Source organism: Trichomonas vaginalis, chromosome V (genome assembly GCF_026262505.1).
Source record: "Trichomonas vaginalis G3 chromosome V, whole genome shotgun sequence".
NCBI lineage: Eukaryota > Parabasalia > Trichomonadida > Trichomonadidae > Trichomonas > Trichomonas vaginalis.
Genome location: NC_067207.1, coordinates 25016630 through 25042566, shown reverse-complemented (window position 1 = coordinate 25042566; position 25937 = coordinate 25016630). Strand labels below are relative to the sequence as shown.

At 35.2% G+C, this 25937-nt stretch overlaps 13 protein-coding genes and 1 pseudogene across 14 annotated transcripts, besides 4 other annotated features; 6 read left to right on the top strand and 8 right to left on the bottom strand.

Moving 5' to 3' along the window:
- Positions 1-42: part of a mobile genetic element that runs on past the window's edge.
- A 344-nt stretch (positions 43-386) lies between these two features.
- Positions 387-428: a mobile genetic element.
- A 58-nt stretch (positions 429-486) lies between these two features.
- Positions 487-3423, bottom strand: TVAGG3_0398810 (ubiquitinyl hydrolase protein; the record flags this gene model as incomplete). The annotated part of the gene is made up of 1 exon (XM_001300215.2): positions 487-3423. The coding sequence occupies one exon, from the start codon at positions 3421-3423 to the stop codon at positions 487-489; it is 2937 nt and encodes a 978-aa protein (XP_001300216.1).
- A 667-nt stretch (positions 3424-4090) lies between these two features.
- Positions 4091-5597, top strand: TVAGG3_0398800 (spectrin binding; the record flags this gene model as incomplete). Its single annotated transcript, XM_001300216.2, has 1 exon — positions 4103-5527. One exon carries the CDS (start codon positions 4103-4105, stop codon positions 5525-5527), a length of 1425 nt encoding a protein of 474 aa, XP_001300217.1.
- Positions 5598-6556: 959 nt separating this feature from the next.
- On the top strand, positions 6557-7235 carry TVAGG3_0398790 (RNA polymerase II transcription regulator recruiting protein; the record flags this gene model as incomplete). Its single annotated transcript, XM_001300217.1, has 1 exon — positions 6557-7084. One exon carries the CDS (start codon positions 6557-6559, stop codon positions 7082-7084), a length of 528 nt encoding a protein of 175 aa, XP_001300218.1.
- A 565-nt stretch (positions 7236-7800) lies between these two features.
- TVAGG3_0398780 (uncharacterized protein) lies at positions 7801-9231 on the bottom strand (the record flags this gene model as incomplete). The annotated part of the gene is made up of 1 exon (XM_001300218.1): positions 7939-9231. The coding sequence occupies one exon, from the start codon at positions 9229-9231 to the stop codon at positions 7939-7941; it is 1293 nt and encodes a 430-aa protein (XP_001300219.1).
- Positions 9232-10257: 1026 nt separating this feature from the next.
- Positions 10258-13363: a mobile genetic element.
- On the bottom strand, positions 11445-11709 carry TVAGG3_0398770 (MULE transposase domain-containing protein; the record flags this gene model as incomplete). The annotated part of the gene is made up of 1 exon (XM_001300219.2): positions 11445-11709. A coding segment is annotated over one exon (265 nt), but the record flags the coding sequence as incomplete, so codon positions are not given.
- On the bottom strand, positions 11790-12270 carry TVAGG3_0398760 (MULE transposase domain-containing protein; the record flags this gene model as incomplete). Its single annotated transcript, XM_051232619.1, has 1 exon — positions 11790-12270. A coding segment is annotated over one exon (481 nt), but the record flags the coding sequence as incomplete, so codon positions are not given.
- TVAGG3_0398750 (MULE transposase domain-containing protein) lies at positions 12325-12645 on the bottom strand (the record flags this gene model as incomplete). Its single annotated transcript, XM_001300220.2, has 1 exon — positions 12325-12645. A coding segment is annotated over one exon (321 nt), but the record flags the coding sequence as incomplete, so codon positions are not given.
- A 1202-nt stretch (positions 13364-14565) lies between the features above and the next one.
- Positions 14566-14928, top strand: TVAGG3_0398730 (uncharacterized protein; the record flags this gene model as incomplete). Its single annotated transcript, XM_051232618.1, has 1 exon — positions 14566-14928. One exon carries the CDS (start codon positions 14566-14568, stop codon positions 14926-14928), a length of 363 nt encoding a protein of 120 aa, XP_051102348.1.
- Positions 14929-14946: 18 nt separating this feature from the next.
- TVAGG3_0398720 (serine threonine-protein phosphatase family) lies at positions 14947-15189 on the top strand (the record flags this gene model as incomplete). Its single annotated transcript, XM_051232617.1, has 1 exon — positions 14947-15189. One exon carries the CDS (start codon positions 14947-14949, stop codon positions 15187-15189), a length of 243 nt encoding a protein of 80 aa, XP_051102347.1.
- A 1305-nt stretch (positions 15190-16494) lies between these two features.
- Positions 16495-25937: part of a mobile genetic element that runs on past the window's edge.
- Positions 21821-22066, bottom strand: TVAGG3_0398710 (uncharacterized protein; the record flags this gene model as incomplete). The annotated part of the gene is made up of 1 exon (XM_051232616.1): positions 21821-22066. One exon carries the CDS (start codon positions 22064-22066, stop codon positions 21821-21823), a length of 246 nt encoding a protein of 81 aa, XP_051102346.1.
- TVAGG3_0398700 (uncharacterized protein) lies at positions 22097-22360 on the top strand (the record flags this gene model as incomplete). Its single annotated transcript, XM_051232615.1, has 1 exon — positions 22097-22360. One exon carries the CDS (start codon positions 22097-22099, stop codon positions 22358-22360), a length of 264 nt encoding a protein of 87 aa, XP_051102345.1.
- Positions 22410-23102, bottom strand: TVAGG3_0398690 (HNH endonuclease family; the record flags this gene model as incomplete). Its single annotated transcript, XM_051232614.1, has 1 exon — positions 22410-23102. One exon carries the CDS (start codon positions 23100-23102, stop codon positions 22410-22412), a length of 693 nt encoding a protein of 230 aa, XP_051102344.1.
- On the bottom strand, positions 23760-24134 carry TVAGG3_0398680 (uncharacterized protein; the record flags this gene model as incomplete). Its single annotated transcript, XM_051232613.1, has 1 exon — positions 23760-24134. The coding sequence occupies one exon, from the start codon at positions 24132-24134 to the stop codon at positions 23760-23762; it is 375 nt and encodes a 124-aa protein (XP_051102343.1).
- On the top strand, positions 24518-25105 carry TVAGG3_0398670 (annotated as a pseudogene). Its single transcript has one exon. A coding segment is annotated over exon 1 (588 nt).

The following is a 25937-nucleotide window of genomic DNA, read 5'->3' as shown; positions in this document are numbered from 1 at the left end:
TATTTGAAGAGAAAACCGAAAAAATCTATTTTCGGTCTATAACAATTGACATCCTTACTCACCACTTTCAAGTTTTTCATACATATATCTTACCCATTCATTTGGAATACGAGGTCTCGAGTTTTCGTTCATTTTTTTTACTTTACAAAACTGTTTATTTTTCAGAATTTTTAAATTTGAAAAAATCCATTCTATATCAGATAAATAATATATTATTTTTCAATCAAAATATTTTGATTATCATCTCAAAAGTGTTCTCAAAACCTAGTTTTTCTTATTTTGGATAATCTTAATATTTATATTATTATAAACTAATTCAACACCATATGTTTTTGTATACTTTTACAAAAAAATTGATAGATTTGTGATACTTCCCCCGACGATAGAATTGAATAGCTTACATTTTGACAGAACTTAATATGGAACAAATGAAAGAATTGATTTAAAGTTTTTTATATTAAATAGTTGGACAAACAAAAAAAATATTTAATTGTAGATCTGGAATCCGTTGCCAGACTTGTGGAAATTCTTTGTCTTGATTTCACCAGGAACGAAAATGTACAACATTCCATTAGTTTCGATCAAGTCAAACAATTCGTCGTCATCTTTTGGAGACTTGTGTTTGTTCGAAGTATCATTTGTGTATCCGAATCTCGCCTTCTCTGGATCAGCAGAACTCTGTTCCAAGAGTCTCTTCTTTGTTTCTGGGAACTTCTCTCCTTTTATCAGAGTGAATATAAACGGAATTCCTGTAGTGTTATTCCTTGGATTACTTGGTAAAGTGGAAAGTGTAACTCTGACGGTTTTGGCCGGAGGAAGTTGGTCGGATGGAATTTTTTCGATTCTGAATTTCTTTGTGAGCATGTTTTCGAGTTTTGAGTCATCAGGAACTACTTTTACGATGCGGCAGCCTTCCAACATTAACATTCTCCATCCACTCTTGTTACCGATTATGTTCTTCTTGATAAGTTTCGTAAATACATCTCCTGCTGTGAAATCTTTCGGCATAAGAAGGACTGGTGACTTTATTCCGGTATCTGTGATGATGTCTGGTTGGAAGAAAAGCTGTGTTTCGATTTCCGATTGAGAAATTCCTGGATGAATTAAATAAAATACATCTGTACTGGAAATAAGCTGTCTAATGTTGGCATTCGTGCTGCATGAGATTGGTACTTCACTGGCACTGCCGTTTTCGGACCTAAATAGTAAGACAGCTTTGTCATTTGGTATTTTGAGAATAGATCTAATGGATTTGATCATTGTAGAGATATGGCCTTTAGCGGATATCGTTAACTTGAAGTTATGTTCGTGGTTCGTAACATTAGTAAGCGAGAAAGTCAAAGGATCTTCTAATCCGGCCAAGAAAACGTCAACTGTGCTATTTCTGAGCTCAGGAACTACATCAATTGATCTGTATGTATTTCCTGGTTTGAATTCTTGGCATGTTATTGACTTTGGAGCTGATTTCTTTTCGGCATGTTGGAATAAAATCAAACCTGGTGCATTTATTGTAGATTCGAGGTCGAGTTTGGAAGCACTGCATCCTCTTACTTTGAATGCAAGTAATTTGATGGTCTTTGCTGTTGCAGAAACTTTGGAAATGAAATTACAAACTTTTGTTCCTTGTTCTACAACAGAAGTAAACAAATAACTGACGGCCTGGTTCTGTGATGGATCGTAAAAGCCTACGACAACTGGAATTGTTCCTTTGTCTGTTGTTGATGAAACAAATAATTTCGAAGATTTCGAAAATTGCTTCTGTACATCTTGAGACAATTGGATCGGGCTTTCAGGAATTCCATAGATATCGACCGTAAAAAGCTGTATTGGTTGTTTGATGTTAGTTAATGCAGAAAGAGATGAAAGACAGTCCTTTACCTTGTAGCCTTTCAAAGGAACAGTTAGTACTGGATACTCTACGGCCTTTCCGGCGAGTTCTTCTGCTAATAAAATATCAGAATGAACTTCAATATTCGTTTCAGGCGATTTCCATGTATGCTCCTTGATATATTCGTCAAGGTATTTATGGAGATGGTCCGGAATCTCCGAATCAAGGACGGCTGTCATCAAATCTTTTTGAGATCTTCGAACATAAGTAACGAAATAAGCGCTACCGTAAGTATTTTCACCGCCAAATGTGGTCCGAACAGTGCTTTCCGGTACCTTAGTGACCTCATCGTCGTTGAAAAGATACCAATTTCCTTCAATCTTCATCATGGCTTCATAATGGCCAGCGTTGGCGAATCCTATGTGAATAAGAACACCGAATAAGTCATAAACAGTGTCTTTGTCCTCACTTTCCGGATCCATAAATTCTTTCATATCCAATTCATCGGGAAATTCGAATCTGTCGTTGACTTTGATCATTCCATTACCCATAGGATTGTATTCGAACCTTTGGAGAAGGAAATGAAGTACATTTGGCAGTTGCCAGAACTTTGTTGTTTTAATTGCCTGAGAAACACCTTTATTTTCAACTTTGTATTCGTCAATGACTTCAGCTTTGGTGTATTCACGTATTGCTTGTACTAAATCTCTGTTATTACGAACAACTAACTCGATATCGTAAAATTCTTCTTTATGATCATCTTTGTAATCGAATTTTTCAACGAAAAGTTTGTTGGTTGTCTTTCCTCTGAAGATATTTGCAAATGCATCCTTTTTATCTGTCTTTTTCAGCTTTTTTTCGAGATTATCAACCAAAACTCTCAAAAACTCTTGTACATCGTGCTGACTGAACTGGTCAGTGATTCCCCAGCCAAAGGAGGTCGTAAGTTCTTGCGTACTTGGCGTTAAAGGTGACATTTGCATCAAAGTAAATAATCTTTGCAAAGAATAGGCAATAGACGTCTTAACATCTTCTGTACCGTCTGTAGGCATGTCGTATACGGCTCTTCTGAAGGCAGGAGTGTGGAATAAGCATTGTAACATTGAATTTAAGTAACAAGTGGCTCCAAGGTTCGTAAGACCTACCAAACCAACTGATTCTCGGCAGCTAATCTTCGTTGCTGGCTGTGGTGGGTCGAATTTGATTGTAATGTCGAATTTTAATTTGCCATTATTCAAATAATCATCGATTTCATTGAGGGGAATGAATTTTTCTATGCCTTGGTTGTTCAACATTGGGGAGAAAACCCAACTGCCCTCAAAAGATGCAGACTTCGGTCCAATTGTTTTGATTTGATAAGAAACTTCATGAGCGAACTTGCATTGTGGGTGCATTAGGAAGATGGACACTGATTTTCCTTTTTCAGCTCCATTGCCTTTCTTGAAAACAACCAGCTTCCAGAAATGATTGTATTCTTTGATACACGGTGAAGGTTGCTGATCAGGCATTGTCTTAAAGTCTGGTGTTTCCCATTCTGAGTGTATTGTATATGGTTCTTGTGGAATAAAGCTTTGTGTTTTGTGCAGAAATTGCATTTATGTCAAATAAGAAAATAAATAAAAGTGCCCGCTCAATTTTTTCTGAATTGAATTGTTTGATATTTTTGCTTTACTCTTGCTAATAAATATTTATGAAAGATTTTCCAACAAATTTTTATTCATTAATTTTTCCGCCTATTTACGGATTCAAATTGTGATTTTTTAATCAAATAACGTTTATTTTCCCATAATATTGAAGCCGTGAAACATAGAAAATGATGTGATGCTAATTTTCCTATCAAAATCATGAGGATGATTTCAATCCCTTTGGGAATTGCCCCTTAAAATTAAAGATTAGGAACTCTAAATTATATTGCTCTATAGCATATTTGTTCATATCCATGAGTTATGCAGCAAATTAAGTCAAATTTGTAATGAAGCCAAAGATAAATCTTGAATTTCAGGAACAATACAATGGAAAACTAGTCTTATTTTGAATAAGAAATCTATTTACAGATAAAACGAAATAAACAAAGTGATTAACGTCCGAGAAGATAAAAGTGGCGAGATTTTATAAGGATTGAATTTAATTTTTTATGGATTTTTATAAAAATTGTTTATCATATGTAATACTATGATATTGGATTTCGTCCGATAAAAAATTGAATGGAATCATAAAAATCTGATTATTTTTAATTCAAATTAAGATTTTAAAAAGTGAACTTTCTCTTTCATCATGAATTTCCATCGAGGAGGAAGTAAGCTTCACTATTTAATGGATTGCATTATCAATGCACTCATGAAAGATGACGTCAAGTCCTTCAAGGAGGAGGCTCCTGGAGGCTTTTATCTGTTATCTCCACCATCCTACATGGAAGAGATATTTCGGAACAAACCGAATTTGGTAGCATTTGCATCTTACTACGGGGCAGCTAGGTGTCTTGCATATCTCATAGAAAATGGATCAGATCTTACTAATCTTGATGAACTTGGCAGAGATGCAATTCATTTTGCATGTGCTAACAATAAAGCAGCAATTGTAGAGAAGTTATGCGAATCTTATGGTCAGCAGTACAATCAGGACAATCAATTGAACACTCCATTACATTATGCCGTTGAAAATAACTCAATCGATGCGGTTAACGTGCTTTTGAGCTATCATGTCAATGTAAACGCGCAAGATGTAGATGGAATGGCTCCATTGCACTACGTAACGAATGAGGTTATCGCTCAAAAACTTTTAGATGAAAACGCAAATATCAACAAGAGGGCAAATGATGGTGCAACCCCATTATGCATGGCTGCAAAACATGGTAATAACAAAATTGTGAAGGTATTGATGAGTAATGGCGCAAAATTACGTATCAAAACAAGAAATGGATGGACAATCTTCCATTTCAGTGCATTAAGTTGCAATGTAAAGACTACAAGACTTATCTACAAGCAATACAAGGATGTTTACGACATAGATTATTGTGGTCGATCTCCATTGCATTATTCAGCAGAATCAGGTGATGTTTTCACTACACTCTTTTTCATTAAGCATGGATGTGATCCAAATCTCCCTGATAAAGCCGGAATGACGCCTCTCCATTTTGCAGCATCGACTGGCAACCTCGCGTCAGCAAGATTGATCATTAATCAAGGTGGAAAGGTCGAAATGAAGGATAATGTCGGCCGATCTTGCCTGCACTTCGCTGCTTTATCAAATGATTCTGAGACGATTAAGTTCTTCTCAAATCTACTTCCCTCGGACGATAGAACTTTACACGGTGCCAATCCTCTTCACATTGCAGCAGAAGGCGATTGCGACAAGTCTATCAATATGTTTTCCAAGGAAAACATAGATAGTGACTCATTCTATGGAAAGACACCACTCGCTGTTGCCGCTGAACATGGTTCTGAATCAGCTGTCAAAGCATTACTTAAATTAGGTGCTTCTATAGCGACACCTGATAGATCTGGATTCACGCCAATAGACAAAGCTATAATAGGTAGTAGTGAACGCGTCGTTGAGCTTCTTTCCGACGCTGGAGCTGTTCCATCTCCAATGTGGTCAAGATCATCTTCTAGAAGCAATTCGCAGGTATGTTCTGCTATATCATCACCTATCCTTAGAAGTAGAATATCTCCTGCTATTCTTGATTTGCTTTCCCAATAAAATTTTGTTTGATATTATTTTGTTTTCAACTAGCGATATATTTTTCAATTACACATAAGCAAAAGTTGCGGTTTCAAAGCTATTTTCGATATAATATTCGGATTTATAAAAAAAAAATTATAAAAATTTCCTTTATAAAGAAATAATTTATAAACAACTCGAAATTTTTGCCAACATTAACTTATTCATAAGTCTGAATATGATAAACAAAATGGAATTTTTATAAGGTTTCATTAGAATGGATATTATCAATTAATTTTGTATTCTACAAACGATGATAGTAAGAGAATCAAACATTAATGCGAAAACACATCCGATGATAATTCGCCTTGAATTTGAAGAGCTACGTTCTTTGTAACAATAAATTTACTTCAAAATTCCATGTAATTCAATAATAACCCAATGATGTAATAGTTGTGTGATTGAGCATAGCCGCCAAGCTTTGAATTCAAGAATTTGATATTTTGAAATTTTCTAATTTTATGTTGTGATACTAATATGTCTACTGTAGAAGTTGGAAAACACCTTATTTGAAACGAAAACAAAATAATTTCAATCAAAGATTATTTTACGTTTCAATTATTTTTATTAAAATATAAATATCTTTAAAGAGATACAGTAGTATGTTAATAATATGTATTTTTCGGCTAATCGATGTAGACCTAATCGATAAACGCAATTTTGCAATTATATTGGAAATCATATAAATATCAAAGAAACTCAATTAAAAACAGAAATTATATCTTTACTGAAATCAATTTTGAATATGAAATTTTGACTGGCTACAGCCGTTACTGATTTTTAAAGAATACTTGGAACAATAATATAATAATATTTTGCAAGTTTTTCGCTTTAACGAAAAATTGTATGGTTAACCGTTTTATCGGCTGTTTCATGATTAATAATCCTTTTATCATTATTAGAAAAATGTAGATATTTTGATCGCTCAAAATTACTACTGAAAAGGAACGTAAAGTTTATAAAACTTACCTTTTCACTGAAATTTTGAATGCACTTCAATTTTTTGTGATGTATGACAAGGATACTAGTCCTCCAGCCAAAGGTGTCAAGCGGCGGAGATTATTTAGCCCAAAGGATGATAATAAGCTCAAAGAACTGCTATCAGACTCTAAGTTTATAGGATGGAAGAACGTGGCTTTATCGATGCCCGGTTTCACTCCAAAGCAGCTTCGCGATAGATGGCATAATTATTTATCACCGAAAAATTCATTCGAACCTTGGACTGATGAAGAAGACAAAATTATTGTCGAAAAAGTTTTAGAATTTGGTACAAAATGGTCTTACATATCATCATTTTTAAAAGGAAGGCCAGACAACAGCATTAAGAATAGATGGAACTCTGTTCTAAAGAATGACTACATGGAACATCCTCAAAAATATTCAAGGATTATAGCTCCAGGTCAAATTGCTCAGCCAGAAGTTAGCTCAGATTTTGCAATGAATGGATCAATTTCGCCTGGTCATCAAGTTACTCAATCCGTTAAATTAGATGAAAGATTTATCGAGCACTTCTTTGATACGATCCCAAAAAATTAGGCTCATATTAGTTGTATGTAACTGTATTAATTAGTGTGATCTATATATATTAAAATGTTTGTTTGTATTTTATCTTACCAGACACAGCTTCATTTTCTTATTTGAAGAAATGATTAGCTTATAATTAAATTCTTTCCATTTCGTCTATACATTTTACTGTAATTTCAAAGGAAATTATAGGTTATCTTTAATTTTTTTAAAAGTTATATCTATTTTAGCCTTTTTTGGAGCTTTATTGAAATACTGGCCTTATACTTTGTTTGGAATCAAAATCTGTTGACTTGGATACGCTTATCGAATCAACTGGCATAAATTTCGTCAAATACTTGAACAGGCTATTTTTAATCTTATAATTCCTCTGTGTTTAGCATTTGATCATATCAAATTTGACTTTATTTGGCGATTTAACATAAAATTTCATATTTCAAGAATGAAATTCATAAATCTTGCTAATCTCATGAGCATTTGATAAAGCATGTATCATATTATATAATTCCAATTGCTTTTTCTCATTGCGCGGTTAGTTTCTGCAATTGTATATAAATGATCTTTAAAATGGGAAAATCAAATGCCGAAAGCAATACCATTCTCTTATGAACTATTCCCATTACTGTTTTTCAATGATTTTTAAAAAAAAATTGAAAAAAAACTGAAATAAAGAAATGGATCTATAATAAAATAATCAGATTTATGCTATCTAATATTATATATGGCATATTAACATCCGTGTCGCTAAATGAACAAAAATATAATTTAAATTTCGTGCTGTTGCTTTGAATCTCATAATAAAAGCGGAACACAATCATCATTTTCTTATAATGACAACAAATATCAAATTCAATAAGATGTATATTTTATTTTCTAAGCCAAAGAATAACAATTACAATTGCAACAATTACAGCAAGAACAGCTAAGACACAGAGTACTGCAATGAGTGCATTCTTCTTTTGAGATTCTTTTGTAGCAGTTTTAGATTTTGCGAGGTTTGCAGTGGTATCCTGATGGATAGTAATGGAGGTTGATCTATCAGAAGATTCGGTCGGTGTTTTAACTTCGATTTTGATTTCTGCAGTGGTGTTGATTTCATCACTTGGAATAGAGAATGTTAGAGGGATTCTAACCAATCCATTCTTGTTCTCTGATGTAAGGCTTGTCTTCATAGCAGTATTGTAGAAGAGCGAAACAGTGAACTTTGTGTCGAAGTTTGTGTCTGGATCATTGATGACAGCTGTGAAGTTGACCTTGTCGCCTTTGTTGTATGTGGCATTAAGTTTTGGTTCGAAATCGATTGTGAGAACTGTGTTATTCTTGATTGTAATTGTGAATTTCTTTGTTCCGATCTTCTTGCCATCTGTTGCAGTAACTTTGACTTCATAATCATCGGCTTTTGTATCTTTTGGAATCTTGAATTTGAATGTCTTGAGATCTCTGTTGTTGGCAACTTCTTGCGATACAACTTCTGCATTGTTGAAGAAAACCTCTGCGGTGAGTGGTTTATCACCTGAATCTTGATCGTAAACTGTAGCCAAGAAAGAAACTTCAGAATCAGGAATGTAATAAACATACTCAGGAGGAAGAACGAATAACTTTGGTCTATAATTAGGTGGGACAACTGTTATATAAAAGTATTCTGATAAGTATGACTTAAAGAATGGAAGATAAGTATAAACTTCTAATTCGTATTTTCCTAATTGTGTTGGTGGCTCAACAAAAACATCAAAATCTTGTGACATCTTAGTCTTTGAAACGGTGAATGATCCAAGACTTCCGCTCTTCACGACTTTGTAAGAATCTGCTTCATAAATTGCGTAGTATGCTTTCGCTACCAATGTTTCTCCATAATGTGAGAAAGATCCTTTGAGGTGAATTGGTTCGGTGCTATCAACTTCCTCTGAAATAAGGGATTTATCAAGATTTAATATTGGTGGTTCATATTCTTTATCATAATACAAGTATGAGAAGGTCATACTTTCGCCTTCCTTTATGTAATTATTTAACCATGAAAATGCAAGCCAATTAATTCCTGGTTCACCATCCAATGACATTTTCAAAACTGTAAGGTTGTTTGTAAAGAATTTAGGTTGTCCATCTAAGCCAAAGTCCTGCGCATTAACACTTGTAATCCATGGATGGTTCTGTAATACCATTGTGTTGATGGATGTTTCTGTAAAATACAAACTCCATCCAAAATTGGGGATTGTATAAGCATCAACAAACTTATCTGCTTCATTGAAAACTAAAGCGGTGCAAAGATCGACTTTCTTTTCTGTGGAGCCTTTGTTAGTGATTGTTTGCTTTACAATGGCATAGCTTCCTCTATTACTATTTGTAATATCAACTTTATATTATAAATCAGATGCATCTTGGATATTTTTGATAGATCCGTCAATTCGGACCTTTGTGTAAAGATCTTTTATTAATGCGGGTTCTCCGTCAAGTGATGAATCGAAAAATTGATATTGATATTTTCCTGTGACTTCTCCTCTGAGGAACTGCGATAATGGTAACAGAAATACTGATAGCATCTTTAAAAATGAGATTTGAATTTCATCACAATTTTTGACAAATTTTATGAATTTGAATAAAACAAAATAAATTAACCAACAAACAATAAGCTCTATTTATTCAGTTCCATCAATTGATATATAAATTTATATAAAATGATTATATATTGAAAGATAGTATTGTGACAAAGTGAAAAATTAAAGGGAGATTATGACACATATTTCTGGTTACAATATTTAGGAAATGAGTTTAAATCGGAATTCAATGATGAAACGTGTTGAATTCAAATTTGAAAAAATCTCAAAATTTACAATAAAATAATGAACAACAAAGGAACAATCATAAGATGTTCCCTTCTTAAATGAATTGCTGATTTATAAAAAATAACATTGACATCAAAATTCAGAATCGATGGACTAATTATCAATTCAATTTTCTGATTATTGAAATGTATAAGATACAATGCCAACAATAAAAATAACAAAATAGATCTTATCCAGAACCAGAAAGAAATTGAATCAGTCCAATTGATTCAATGATTTTATCCTTTTACAAAATCAAATTTCATTAATGAATACGTGTATATTATTGGTTTCTGAAATGAATTATTAAGTGCATTACGAATTTTAGAGGTAAATGGTTTTTTGCCATTGCAAAATTATCCTAAAGAGGGGGGCACAAACTTGCCCAGTGAGGTGAAGTGAAAGGTGACGAGTTTATGTGTCAGAAATGTAAAGCGTCAGATTTGAAACAAAAAATGGATTAATTTATTATTATATGATAGAGAGATTTGGTAAGTTACTATCAAATTTGTAAGTAAGGAAAAAAAAGTAAGAAAGAAAAAAAAATTTTTTAAAAATAAAAAGCCACTCGCTTCGCTCGCGGTTGACAAAAAGAACAAATTCGAAAAATAATTGTATGAAATTACGAAACTAAGCCACTCGCTTCGCTCGCGGCTTAAGAAAAGAACAGATTCGAAAAAAGATTGTATGAAATTACGAAACTAAGCCACTCGCTTCGCTCGCGGCTTAAGAAAAGAACATATTTCAGATTATCGATACTAAGAATTTTTTTATTTTATTACATTTTTTTTGCATTTTTTTTAAAGCTTCTTAACTTAAATCATGGAATGTCTCAAAGACAAAAGTAGCATACAGCATGTAAAGCTAAAGAAAGATAATCATAATTAATACCTTAATTTTTAATATTACGCATTTTTAGGTGCAAAATTTAAAAACATTCTAATACAATAGAGCAGTTTCCAAAAGTAGCATACAGCATGTAAAGCTAAAGAAAGATAATCATAATTAATACCTTAATTTTTAATATTACGCATTTTTAGGTGCAAAATTTAAAAACATTCTAATACAATAGAGCAGTTTCCAAAAGTAGCATACAGCATGCAAAGCTAAAGAAAGATAATCATAATTAATACCTTTAAAGTTTAAAATCTTGATTTTTTTTAAAATCAAATATTTATAACTTTCATACATACAGCTTAAACCTTATACTTGTTTTCTCTTGTGAGAAAGCAATCTTACAAAGCTAACAATCCTAAAAAATAAAGAATTAAAATTTAATAATTTAATCTAAAATTAAAATCAAAATTAAATAAAATGAGTTCTTTGTAATAATACTTTCAAGGTAGGATATATTTTAGTGGGATCTATTGAGTCATCACTAACAGCATTGAGCAATCTATTGAGCATTGAAATACTCTCGATTTTTCTTTGTCTTTTTACATCAATTTCTGCGTTAGTTGCTTTTTCCATGATCCTAATGACACGGTCATCTGCTGGATTTTGATCAATTTTGAGTTTGATAACGAAAGATGGTATCACTTTTGTATAAATTTCTATAATAACATCATCAATTCTGAGATTTTTTCGATCAGGAAAATAGTCATGTTTGAGTGTTCTAAAATGAGCTTCGGCAATATTGTTAGTTGCGTCGCCTTCACGCCTGTCACGAGCAATCCATCTTGATATGTTGTAACGCCATTGTCTGTTAAAGTATTGAGATGCTGTTGGATCTGTGTCGAGCAACTCCAGAACTTGATCATAGGCAGCATTTGCTTCTTCCTCATGTTCTGCATCTAATTTGAAGACTAAATCCTTCATCAAATTATAGAATTGTTCAAATTTTTCTTGAGAAGAAAACTTATTTGATTTGCGAAGAATTGCACGAAGAACATGTACTCCGCACCAAAGTATTTGAGCTTGTGGAATGCTTTCTTCTATTGCTTGAGCTATCTGTGGAGCACAGTCCATGCTAATGTATTCTGGCTCAATTGTTACCCATCTGAGATAGGCGCACACGCAAACTTGAATGTTTTGATAAGTGTCTGGTTGACAAAAGAAATATAAAAAAGGGAAAATGTGAAAATCTTTGATTTTGCCAGTAAATGCATACAATGGAATGTTTGATCGCAACAATTTATAGGTGCTGTCTATATGAAATGTCTTGATACTATGCGCATAAGCTTTGCCTTCAAAAGGCGCGTAATAGAAACACATATTATTGTCTGAGACTTCAAATGCAATGAGATCATCTGGAGATTCTTCTTGTACTGTCTGAACAAAGATTTGCAATGACACAACATCGTCAGGAGAATATCTAGTTTGAAGAGCATGTATTCTCTCTGCAAATCGTTTGATTGCACGTGGTTTTTGAGCGTACATCTCTGGAATGGACGGACCTGTAAGAGGAATTTCAAGATCTTTGAATGCATTTAGCTGTGCTATCGCTCTTTGATTGTCATCTGTTTGGAAGTAATGTTCTAAATATTTGCGATAAAAGACAGACGAATATTGACTTTTGTCATTTGGGGCGGAATGATCATGTTCTTCAACTATTTTGATTAGTTTGTATTTATTTTGATCCAAGATTGCAACATTAAAATGTGCAGGACATTTTGGATATTTGCAGTGGAATGAAATCTGAGATCTTTCTTTCCTGACACGTTCACCATATCCATACTGTGCTTGTATTTCTTGTTTAACTCCAAATTTACAAAGATCCATAACAGTAAAGATAGTTTCTTCTTCTAATTCCATTTGAAATTGAAATGAAAATTAAAAATTCAGAAATTTGAATAGATTTGGTCTGTAATTAAATGAGAATAGCAGTTTGTTCGTCATTGTTTGAGGCAAGAGTATTATAGGAATATTATATGATGGTTTTGAGTTGCATATAAAGAGTGCAAAAGGATAAAGAGAGAAATTTTGTTAGATTAAATTATTAAATTTTAATTCTTTATTTTTTAGGATTGTTAGCTTTGTAAGATTGCTTTCTCACAAGAGAAAACAAGTATAAGGTTTAAGCTGTATGTATGAAAGTTATAAATATTTGATTTTAAAAAAAATCAAGATTTTAAACTTTAAAGGTATTAATTATGATTATCTTTCTTTAGCTTTGCATGCTGTATGCTACTTTTGGAAACTGCTCTATTGTATTAGAATGTTTTTAAATTTTGCACCTAAAAATGCGTAATATTAAAAATTAAGGTATTAATTATGATTATCTTTCTTTAGCTTTGCATGCTGTATGCTACTTTTGGAAACTGCTCTATTGTATTAGAATGTTTTTAAATTTTGCACCTAAAAATGCGTAATATTAAAAATTAAGGTATTAATTATGATTATCTTTCTTTAGCTTTACATGCTGTATGCTACTTTTGTCTTTGAGACATTCCATGATTTAAGTTAAGAAGCTTTAAAAAAAATGCAAAAAAAATTGAATACTTTACTGGCTGGGCAAATTTGTCGCCGCCCCTATCCTAAATTCTGTAATGAACTGCATATTAAAAAAAAAAAAAAAGTAGTGGGGCTTCCAGGCGCGTTGCGCCCTCTAGCCCTGAAGATGTTTAGTATAAATGAAGTTTTTATTCGGAAAATTGTTAGTCTTCTGGGTCGAAAACATTATATAATGTTTCACTTTTCACAAATTATATATGTTTTCATGTTTTGTCACTTTTCTGTCACTTTTCCGGTAAAAACATTTTTATTATTATATATAAATGAATTTTACAAAACCGCCGTTACCGTTCTTTGGAAATAAGAGTAGATGTAAAGATATTATATTGAGAGAACTTAAGAAACTACCGAATGGTCTAACATTTGTAGATTTGTTCGGTGGAAGTTTCTATATATCCCATTTGTGCCATATAATATTTCCAGACTCAAAGATTATATGCAATGACTTCGACAACTATATGGACCGTCTCAAACATATACCAGACACAAACAATATATTGAAAGAGTTAAAAGAAAAGATACCTATAGGTAAGATGGAACGTATACCATTAGATAACAAAAATATTGTGAGAGAGGTTTTGAAAAAAGCAGAATATATAGACTGGGATAGTATATCTGCTAGACTATTATATAGTGGTTCTATAAGAGTTCATGACATTGAAACACTTATGTCAAAAGTTTTATATCTTAACTATACAAATGTTTTCAAAGAGGACATAGAAAAATATATTGAGGGTATAGAGTTTGTGAGATGTCATTGGACAGAGTTGTATGAAAAATATAAAGACAAGGAAAATGTTTTCTTTATAGTGGACCCGCCGTTCTTTAACACATGGGATTTTCAATACCAAGTAGACTGGACTTTGAGAGACTCTTTAGAAACTTTAGACGTTATACATAACCATCCATGCTTTTACTTTACATCCGATAAAAGTGGTTTGGAAACCGTTATGAGATGGTTAGAGGACATACATGACTATGAGTTTAGATATGACAAGATAGAATATGAGAGAGGTCCTATAAACTGGAGAAAGTGTCATAATAAAGAAATTTTATTAGTAAGTAAATGTGGTTTGAAATAGGACTACTTGTTTTAGGTTTTTTCCATTGTGTCATTTATTTATTTGACGTGGCAGAAAAGTACAGAGAATATGAAGATGAACCAATGCCTGCAAATGTTCAGTATATGTACTCGTAAGAGATATTTTTATCTAATATTAAATGGACGCACAGAACTTAGCGAATGCACAGCAACCTGGACAACCAAACCCAGAGAATATTCCAAATGAAGTTAGAATACAAACTGCAATGGCAAACTATGGTCAAGTGCCAACAGATGTACAAATGCAAACTGCCATGTCAAATGACGCTGCGTTAGGTTTGCCACCATGGTATGCAAATATGAGATGGAAAGAGTTTTATACAAACCCTGAAGTGGGATATAAACAACTTTATGCAGATGACGCGAACACAGGAGTTGACCCAGAATATGTTTTCTACCAGAGGAGAAACAGAATGTATGAGCTCCAGTTAAAGAATGCTATGGAACTCAACAGGAAACGTAAGAGACTAGGCGGACATTAGATTTTTACATATAGTAAAATGGGTTTCTTCAGTAGTATTGGAAACTTCTTTCGAAATGTTGGAAGAGGTATATGGAATGGAATAAAAACCGTAGGAAGAGGAATTTGGAACGGAGTCAAAAATATTGGTAAAAGAGTAGGTCAGTTCGTTGGTATTATACCTAAAGACCCTGAACCAGAAGAACAAGCTCCTGTTATACAACAGCCTGAACCTGCACCACAGTCTAGTTGGCAACCAAATCCAACACCTCAACCGTATTAAAAAATTATATTTTTACCGTTCGATAGTAGTTGTATATGAAACTAAGTTCTAAGTAAAACGCATGGTATAATGGAATTATTCTTTTTCTTCCATCTGTAGTAAACCATACTTGAAAGTCTGAAATACTTCCACTTGGTGGTTCATATAGCTTTGTAGGTTTTTCGTAAAAGTCATTTGCCAAGCATAAGAAAGAGTTTTGCGCACCAGAAAATGAAGCATGAACAATAATAGCATCTTGGTCGAAAACATTTTCATATGTTCCATTAGGGTTTTCGACTTCATAAAAGTCTGGGTGTACTGGATATGCTGCAGGCTGATTTAACATCCTCATAAATCTATACCATGCCAAGTTGTTATATTTTGTAGAAATATAAACGTTTTCTCCAAGGTCTTCTATTTTATTGATTTTAACAGTTGCATTTTTCCTGTCATAAATAATATCGAGATGGTATTCTCCCTCGTCAATGTTATACTGGTTTGCATATTCGATATAGATATCGTTTATTTTTTCTTGAAAAGCTTGAAGAGTTGTTTCTAAGTTTACAAGCAAACTAACTTGTAAAAGTTTTCCCTGTTCAAATTTCTCATACGTACGTTTTTCTTTGTTATAGTATCGAACTTCAAAACCGACCGTAAATGGGAAACCATGTATGGCTTCTGAAATGAACTTCATTCTACGAAAGCCAATAGCTTTTGTGACAGATGGGTCTCTTAGCCATCTTAATGGGTAGTCAAAACGATAGCCTTCATGCTTTACGGTCTCTGTCTCAAACTTTTGACCGACATTAGTAAAAAGTTCATCTAATGGTTTAGTTGTAGCAACTCTAGAATTTTCTTTTTCTATTGGAAGCATATTTTATCTATAATAAAAATGTCAAATGAAACAGCGTCTATGAGAGAAATACAACACAACCGACAACTCATTATACAAGCTCTAAATAAGAACACAACAAACTTTTCAAACTATTCTAAGATATCTGAGTCATTGAAAGAAGGAAACTTAAAACTGACATTAAACCCAATGACAGATGAGTTTCTGTTTCAAGACAATAAGAACCATACTGTCTGTATAAATCCAACAAAAGGAACTTTAAACGAGAAACCTATAAATGAACTTCTTTTGAAACAGATGTTGACAACAAAGCTGACAAAGAATATGTAGACGATGCAATAGCAAAAGAAGAAGAAAGAGCTAACAATGCTTATGCAACAAAAGAACATACTCATCCTGAACTAGCAGACAAAACATATGTTGACAATAAAATGTCAAGTGAAGTGACAAGAGCTGAAAACGAATATTCTAAAAAGACTCATACACATTCTATATCTGAAATAACAGACTTAAACGTTAGCCTTGAAAATAAGGTAGATAAGGGACTTATGGCTAGTGTGTTAGTGAAGAAGGCGGATAAGGAATATGTGGATGAAAAAGATAAGAAATTATAGAAAGGGCTTGACTGGTATCATGAATGGACATCGAAGATTTTAAAAACTAAAGCTGATACAGGATGGGTTTCAGGATGTTTAGACCTTAAAGCAGATAAAACTTATGTTAACGATGAGTTAGAGAAGAAAGCAAATAAGACTCATACACATACAAGTTTTACAACTGTTGCTATAGAAAGTATTGAAGGAACGGTTGAAGAAACTGGTGGGATGCATTATATTGTAAACCTCCTAACTTTCCAAGGTTTAACATCGGATGACGACATAACGACGATGAAAAACATTAGATGTAAGAAATGTTTATGTCATGAAGGATGAACAATAATATTAAATTCACTGCTCAAGATTTATATGACAAGAAAGCAGACAAAACAGAGCTTCAACATTAAAGACAGAAATACTTCAAACATTATATCCTATAGGCTCTATTTATACGTCAATGAACTCTACCAGACCAGAAGTAGTACTTGGTTTTGGAACTTGGACTCAATAGTCGACAGGTTTTTGTATTGTGCAAACCTCTTCAAAGGAAACAGGTGGAAGTAAAACGATTTCAGGTGAAAATTTACCTGCGCACATCACTTACATAGATTTAAGTACATCTCAAGCAGGTTGGCATAAGCATATTTTGGGATTGGTCAGCAATGACAAAAAGGTAAAGGATATGATGTTAAAGACACGTTAAGTTTGCTATAAATTGTTTTACTGGAGTAACACTGAGGGAGGAGGAAACCATACACATCGCGTTTCAGGATATACGCAAACAACGGGACAAAGTAAAGAATACATGCCACCTTACATGACAGTTTACGCATGGTATAGAATTGCTTAGTCGTCATTTTCAACTTCTTTAGCATATTCGTCAGGAGTTGTTCTTATATTTGTTAGGAACTGTCTTTGAAAGTATACCACCTTGAACTTTGACAAGTTTGAAACGAGGTCTGACAATAGTAGTTTTATCTTCTGCTTGCAGTGTGTACATTTTTGCCATGTTTGCCTAAAACTTCATAATATTCTCTTGTATACTTTCTTCTATTTTTACGAACACGAATGTGAGTACCTGTCGGTTCCCATTGTTGTCATAGTCAATAGTATTTTCATATGGGTCGCGTTTAGGTATTTCTATTTTTACTTTGTCACCTTTCTAAGTTTGAAGCCTGGCATTCTTTTCTTGTTTGTCTCTTTTGACTAAACTATTAAATATATAGTCTTTCTCTAAGTCAGGGTTGTTTTTCATTTCTTCGGGGAGTGGTTTCCCAAACCTTTTTGTTTACGGTTATTGTAAATATTTAAAACTTGTCTCATCTTTGCCATGGAGAAGTGTCTATACTTGTCGTCATATGACATTTCATTTGCTTCACCACCTTGTGGTTGGTTTAAGTCTCTTAACATTTTTATACAACCGTCAATGACACCAAGAGCAGAATGGTTTTGGTCGACAATGAAATATTGGTTTACATTTTTTGAACGCAGATAGTTTTTTACATCATCTGATTTGAAAGAACTTTCACAGTCAGATGTCAGTTTTGTTGGATGGTATTTGTCAACGAATATTGTCAAAGCTGCTAAGATTCTAAAATAGCTTTGGACTGTAATGGTATGGCTTCACAGTATCTTGTGTTTTGACCAACATATTAACCAGTATGGTGGTCCATCTTCTCTATACCTCGGAATGTTTTCCAAGATATCCATAAACCAAGCATTTGGTGTTGAACTAAAGATTTTTATCATGAGTGCTTTCTTTGTCGCTTTAGAAACATAGGGGTCCTTGTTTGGATTCGTCATTTTTACCCTATAAGAAATGGGTTTATTTGGCGCATTAGCAGGAGTTGCATCCAGATTTTTACCCGCAGTGGGAACAATAGCCAGAGGTGTATTTGGAGTTGGAAGGAAGATTTTGAGTACATTAGGTATACTTAAAGAGAAAGCAAACCTATTATACAAACTGTACAGAAAGGTTGGGATGTAGCACGAGATGCAACAAATCTTATTCCAAATCCTGAAACAAGAGGAAAAGTTCAAGGATGGATGGACAATGTAGGAAGACAAGCAGGAAACTATTATAACAAAGCAAATGACTACTATAACCAAGCAGGACACTATATGGACCAAGGTGAAAGATTCTTTAACAGAGGATATAACCATGCACAACAATGGGTAAACAATAACAACCTCAACCGCCTCAAACGTGGGGAATGTAAAGTTTTTTTACTGAGATGAAATGAACAATACAGCATTGAGACAAATGGGTTCAAGATGGATTTGTCGGCTTCCAGCAGTTACACAACGTGTTTGTCAAGTTCTTCCTATACCTCAGGAAGTTTTAGACCGACTTAAAAAACCTAAACAAACCAGTTGAAAACAAACCAAACTAAAATTTTTTACTGAGATGAAATGACCGAAGAAGTTGAAACGGTAGATTTGACACCACAAACAAAAAGTTCAGAACCATTGTCAAAACCTGTCAAAGAACTTACAGATGAAGAGAAAAATTCAATAATAGAAAGTGCCAGGTCTGGAAATACAAACCCTAACTATAAAGTCACTTTTCATAGAAATGGAACGGCTAGTATCTCAAAAAAGAAACAGACTCTCACAAATAAAATATTGAAGTCTGAAGGAGCTTTCGAGACAACAGATGGAAAAGTTTACTTCACTGACCAACAGTTCATTATAGAACATCTCATTGACTTAGAGTCGAAATATTCTAAACTTTACAACAAACACAAAAAGTTGAAAGGAAAACAAAAACAAATGGCATATGATATTTATGAAGATGTTGACGACACAACTGTTCCTGCAAGTGAAGTAAAGTCAGAGGAACCGAAAAAGTGACGAAAAACTGATAGAAGAAGAAAAACAAAAACTGAAGATAAACCAAAACCAAAGTTTAGTTTCCAAACTAAACCAAGTCAACCTTCATTAGCTGGTATGGGTTGGCGTCAAAGACTTATGGCAGCAGGCGGTTATGTAAAGTAAAGAAAAAAATATATTTTTTATTTTTATAAAATGCCCCCATATAGAATGGATAGAAAATCTGCTAGAATAAAAGCAGAGTTGCAAAGATATGGTTGGAGAGTTTCGAAGAAGTTTAAATATAGGAAGGGAAGACCCATAAAAGTCTATGACAAATTGTCTGGTCTTCGCTACGAAATGGATTTGGAAACAGCACGTGCAAATTATCCAAACAGACTAGAGAGGTTAGAAGAAGAACGTCTTATGGACATGCCTTTCGATGTTAGTGAACCTCAAGTTGAAGGACACGACGGCTTTGCCAGATTCTATTGGAAACATGACGAACAATTGCATCCTTTGAGAAGGAAAAAAGGAAAAGGTGAAGACGCACATGCTCCCATGGAAAGAACAAGATATGCATATGAAAAGTATCGTGAAGTTAGAAGTCAAATTACATCTGGTCGAACCTTTACAGTAAACTTTGACGAAGGAAAGAACAAAGAAGGCTTCATGGGTGTACTTGCTGCCATACAAGATGGAAATAAGAAAGGATACAATCTCAGATTGACCATAACAGATTTGGATGGTCACATTTACTATGCACATGGCAATGTCACAACAGCTGCAATGCTTCTTGACGCTTTCAAGACTACAAAGAGAGAACAAATGGTTGACTCCGACTCAGACATTTTGAATGCAATTGAAGGAATTGCAAGTGTCAAGTTCGAATGGTACCAACCTAACCCTCAAGCAGTCAGACAACATGCTGGATACTTCCCGTTCATAAATAAGTCTGACATTGACTTGACAAGGTATGGAATTTACAATTCAATTGAAACAATTGTCAATGAACCTTGCATTCTTACATGTCTCAGGAACTCTGGTCTTGTTACAGAAGAGAAGATGAAGTATCTTGAGTCATGTGTGAAGACAAGGTACATTCTCAGAGGTCAATTGGCAAAAATTGCACCGTTGGCAAATGTCAATATCCGAGTCAACATTCCGACTGAGAAAGGTTCTTCACATGACGACTATGTTGTTGAGTTCAATTTACCATGGTTGAAGATTGTAATTGTCCACAACCACTTCATGTTGAACGAAAGTCTTACAAACCCATTGTTCGGAAAAGGCAAGTGCAACATTGTCAGAGCTGTAAACATTCTTTTCGAGAAAGGTTTGTTGGAACCAATTCCAGATGACAAGCTGACAGAAACTTTTGTACCAAAAGACGAAACAAACTTTTCATTGTTAGCAAGACCAAAAGTTGTTCCAGACAAAGTTCTAGTACAAAAGAAGTACACAATTCCACAAGGAGTTGGATTGTTCGGATACCAACCTGAACCAGAAGAACTTCCAATGAGGTTGCAAGAACTTCAAGATGCTATAAACAAACTTCCATTGAGACATCCAATTGACGTCAAATTGTATTGGAGAGCATCTGAGTTAGGTCAGAAGGTTTTATATGAAACAGGTTGCTTCGACGATGTTTATGAGATAACAGGAGAAGTTTCTCAGAAGATAAGAGACTCACTTGAATTTCCACAAACTGGACCAATTGGTTGCGACAAGTTCGACTCAGATGAAAAGATATACTATGTCGACCTTAACGCTGCATACATGAGGTTTGTCCAATATATTCCGACTGGAATTCCAAACGAAGATGGTGAGTTCCCGGGAAGGAACTATACAGTTGGAAAAGTCATACAACAACTGTATGATATTAGGAAAGCTTCAAACCCCAAACTTGCAATGACACTCAAATTGCTTATGAATTCGACATGGGGATATTCCATTAAGAAACCTCAAGAGATGAAGAGTAAACATTATGAGAAGGTCGACAACTTTGTTGAAAGGTTTTCTCCTTTTGTTTTGAAGTACGAATTCACTCAAGGTCAAAGTGGCTTAGTAACCACATTAAAACCTATTGTCGAACATTGGTCTTACCCTCAGTTCGCAAAAGCAGTCCTTGACGAGTACAACAAATTCTTCTCCGAAGTCAAATCGAAAGTTGTGGTTTACTATGAGAACATTGACGCACTCATGACGAACGAAGAAGGATACAACAAACTCATTGAAATGGGTATGGTCGGTGAAAAGATGGGTCAATTCAAATTGGACAAAATTTTCACCGAAGTTCATGTCCTCTCCAAGCGTAAGTACTGGGGTGTTAAAGAAGATGGTGAAATAGTTAAACATTGCATGAAATAAAAAATTTTTATTCGAATTTGAATTAAAATGTGGGAATTCTTGGGAACGGGAAAGGCTTATTTACTTGAGGAACAGGTAAAGGTGGTGGAGGTGGAGGTGGTGGCAAGCAGTCCATTTTATATTCCTTCCTAGCTAATTTCCGTTTAATTTCATGGTCGCCCTCGGAGTCTTTGAATCGGACAGGTCGAGTTACACCATTCTTGGTCTCAAACTCATATATAACCTGTTTGTCTGTATTTTCGTCGACTATGGCACGAGACACGAACATTGACCAAACGGACAAAAAGTGTCATTTCGGATGGTCAAGCAGCCAATCGCATTCGAGCACTTCGAAGAAGCCTTACGTTCCAAGGGAGAGGGTGTCTGGTGCAAGGCAGAGGTCATGAAACTCTACGAGCAGTACATCCTCAATGCCTGGGAGGACAAATCGTCCTTGGATTGGCAATTCTACCAACTCCTCTGGGACGACCTCCTACGCAACTGGGATAACGAAAGAGCCCAATTCAAAGGTCGGGAACTAATTTTGCAAATTACCCTTAATTTAACATACTTATCCAAATAAACACCTAAATTTACTTGGGGTTTCCCCCTAAAATAAAATTTTTTTACTCTTAGAACCACTCGAGGTTCTCCTTACGGTTGTTGAGCTTGTCACCGTCAATGTGTCTGACCCTCGTCTTCTTGTCTGGATTTGGAACCCATTGAATTGCGACAAGCTTGCCCATGGAAATTGAACCGCGATTCCGAAGGTTAAGGTTCAAGTGTCCCAAGTTGTTGAGGACTGGGGTAAGAACCTTGCCTGTCTCCTTGTTGCGGATTTGGTATGGGTAGGGTTGGGAAATTTCGTAAGCGTCATCGGCAACAAGGGTTGCCCATGTAGCGGCTTCAGGAACTTCTTCGTGTTTCTCTTCTTCCTCTTCTTCCTCTTCTTCCTCGACAATTCCTTCTTCAATTTGGTACTCACGAAGTACGGTGTTGCATGTTCTGTCCTTTCCGAGTACCTTCCAGATGGCGTCTATCTCTTCGAAGAAACGGTATATGAGTCTGGCAAGGTCTCGGTTCTCTCTCTCGTAATTGCGCAAGGTTTCCGTGAAATCGTTCAGGCATTTCTCATTGGAAGCTTGGTTCATGAGGACATCGGCTTTGAGATTGGTCATCTCTGTCATAAGACTACTTTGGAGAGTCTTAATGGTGTTTGTCAGATGAGCTTTCAATTGGGCAATTTGAATTTGAATTGGGCGCTTGTCTGGCAACCTTGAAAGGACATCTGCCATTGTGTTCGGCTTCGGTGCTTGTTCGGACATCGAAAAAATGAAGTGGTTTGAGAATGGCAGTTTTTACTTCAAAAAGCTTGTTATGACAGTTAAGTCATACAACAAGTTTAAAATAATATCTTGCTCTCTTCTGAACGTTTGTTGTCTCTTCCGATAAAAGTTTTCGAACATGAGAACCAAAAAACGTTTTTTGAGATTGCGGAAGAGTTCAGGCAAATTTTCATATTCTGGATATGTTGGGAGCAGTTCAAAACATCTGAGCTGACTTTCGGACAAAATTGGGACAATGTCAGAAAATTCATCTTTGGTCGGACTGCTTGAAGGTAAGTCCCTTACATGTAAGTAGCTCTGGTAAAGTCTTCTCATCTCTGCTAACTTGGAGTATAGCTTCGTAGTTTAGAAGTTTTAATTTTAATTGTCTTATTCCACTCTTGACATCTAAACGGTAACTATCCATGAGGTCAAGAGTAGCTTTGGTAGCTTTAAGTGGAGCTATCTGTTCCTTGACTCCTGCAATTTTGGTTGCAATTGTGGTTTGAGCTCCTTCAAGTTCGCCGTCTATGTTGTTCTCAACGCCTTCAAGCATGGCTTGAAACTCTTCATCGGTCCATTGAGATTGGTGTGGGACGAATTTAACTTGCTTCATTCAAAAAATGAAAAAAATGTTTTTACTCTAAACGTTAAGGTTTACTGAACTGGTTGGATGTCGCCTTCACAGGTTATGTAGAACGGCTGACCCGAGAAGTGAAGGAGAGACTGAATTGCCAATTTCATATGGGGTAGGGGGTTCTCCTTGTTTGGTATTTTTATCCAAGGACGTTTGTTTAGGAACTTAACAAGAACTTCTCTTTTGGCGTCCTTTATGCCATCGTAGGCTGTCCCGTCTGGTATTTGAATTGGAATTCCAGTCGAAGTCTCGAGCTGAAGTGTAGACCTTCCAGAAATACTGGTGAACTTGACCTTGGGCTTCATGACCTTGCGCAAGTAGTCTTTTATGCAGTCGTTAATTTCAATTAGGTAAACTGCCTCGTCAAATCCTTCTGGCATTCCGAGTCCTTCCATCCGACAGGAAAATATTTTCCTTCCGACAGGAAAAATTTTTCCTTCCGACAGGAAAAAATTTTCCTTCCTACAGGAAAAAATTTTCCTTCCTACAGGAAAAAATTTTCCTTCCTACAGGAAAAATTTTTCCAGTTGTCCGTCCGTAAACCATTCAAATTTTCGAAAATTGAGAACTTTTTGGTCGAACTTCAGGAAAAAATTTTCCTTCCTACAGGAAAAATTTTTCCTTCCGACAGGAAAAGTTTTTCCTTCCAACAGGAAAAGTTTTTCCTTCCGACAGGAAAAGTTTTTCCTTCCGACAGGAAAAGTTTTTCCTTCCGACAGGAAAGGTTTTTCCTTCCGACAGGAAAGGTTTTTCCTTCCGACGGTTAAGCCACAAACAGATGTCCCACGTCCCACCAACCGAGTCCATTCCCAAACCAGAGGAACCTAAAGAACCACAACAGTCTCCTCAGCAACCTCAGTTCCAGCAAGTCCCTCCACCAAATTACTACCAATTTCCACCTCAAGGTTACTACCTACCACAAGGCTTCCCGAACTACCCTCCTCCTCAGCCTATGCCTTACTTCCCCAACCCTTGGATGTTCCAGCAAGCTCCACCCCAGCAATTCCAATCTCAATCTCAATCGAAGAGAGACCAAGACTTCGAAGAAGGTCTGAACCGTTTACGCAAAGAGTATGCTACAGCTCCAATGGAAGAAGACAGGCTCTCAGTCTCTTCCCTCAAATCGACCAATTCGACTCGTACCACAGATTCGGTTCGTGGACCGTGAAGACTACCTCAAGCAGTCTGAGAGACTCTTCATCCTACAACCATTTACAGTTGGAGCTCTCAAGAACATGCGCAATTACGAAGGTCCAGGACACCAGCTGGAGACCGCAAAACAGACGTACTCGCAAGAGCCGTCCAACTGGTCAAGACAAAGACTGAGATAGTCGACTTCATTCTTGCAGCTTGCCCATACAAGTAAAAAAATAAACAATTACGAAGTTAAACTTTTTATTCTTTCTTTTCTGAGTTGTTTAGAGCTGGTTTCTCTTGTAGGAACCTTTCGTACTCTTCCATGGTCATGTAATGCGAATTTGGTACGCAATTCCAGGTTCGTTGTTTTTTGAAACCTTACGTATGTAACGCTTCCATCCTCCTCAGGGAAGTAAGCTGCTAACATCTGACCAAGTTTTCTCGGTGACTCGGAGCTCATTTAAAAATGTCACTTTTTAAACGTTAAGTTTTTAGTCTTAATTTACCCTTTGTTTACCCTTTGTTTGTCAAGGTAGTATTGGAGTACAATTTCTCCAAATTCTCTGTGTCGGAGTTCTTCAGCATTTTCCAAGGTGTACCTGGAGAACTCAAAGAAGTTGTCAAGAAGATACTGCCATGCTGCTCTTCTGAGTTCGTCGGTATTTTGGAAGTGTTGCACCTTCGAGTCTGCGGACATGAAAAAATGACACTTTTTCTATTAAACCGTTTTGGCATTTCTCATGAGTGAGTATAGTTCTGCCGAACCATTGGAAGAGAAGAAGTACCCTTGCTGGCAAAAGACAAAAATAGTTGCCTTAGTTGTCATTGCAATTGTACTCGTAATTGAATTCATTGTACTTCTCTTCACGTACATAAAACTCAGCAATGGTATTTGCTTTAAGAAGCTACCATCTTACTAAGACTAAACACTTAGATTTTTCAAGCTTGACTTTTTACAATTTGAACTTTGTTGCTGAATTCAGCAAAAATATAATTTAGGTGAAGAGGTGAGATCTCACCCGTTTTTTCACCTGTTTTCTCACCCTCTTGAATTTTCATGA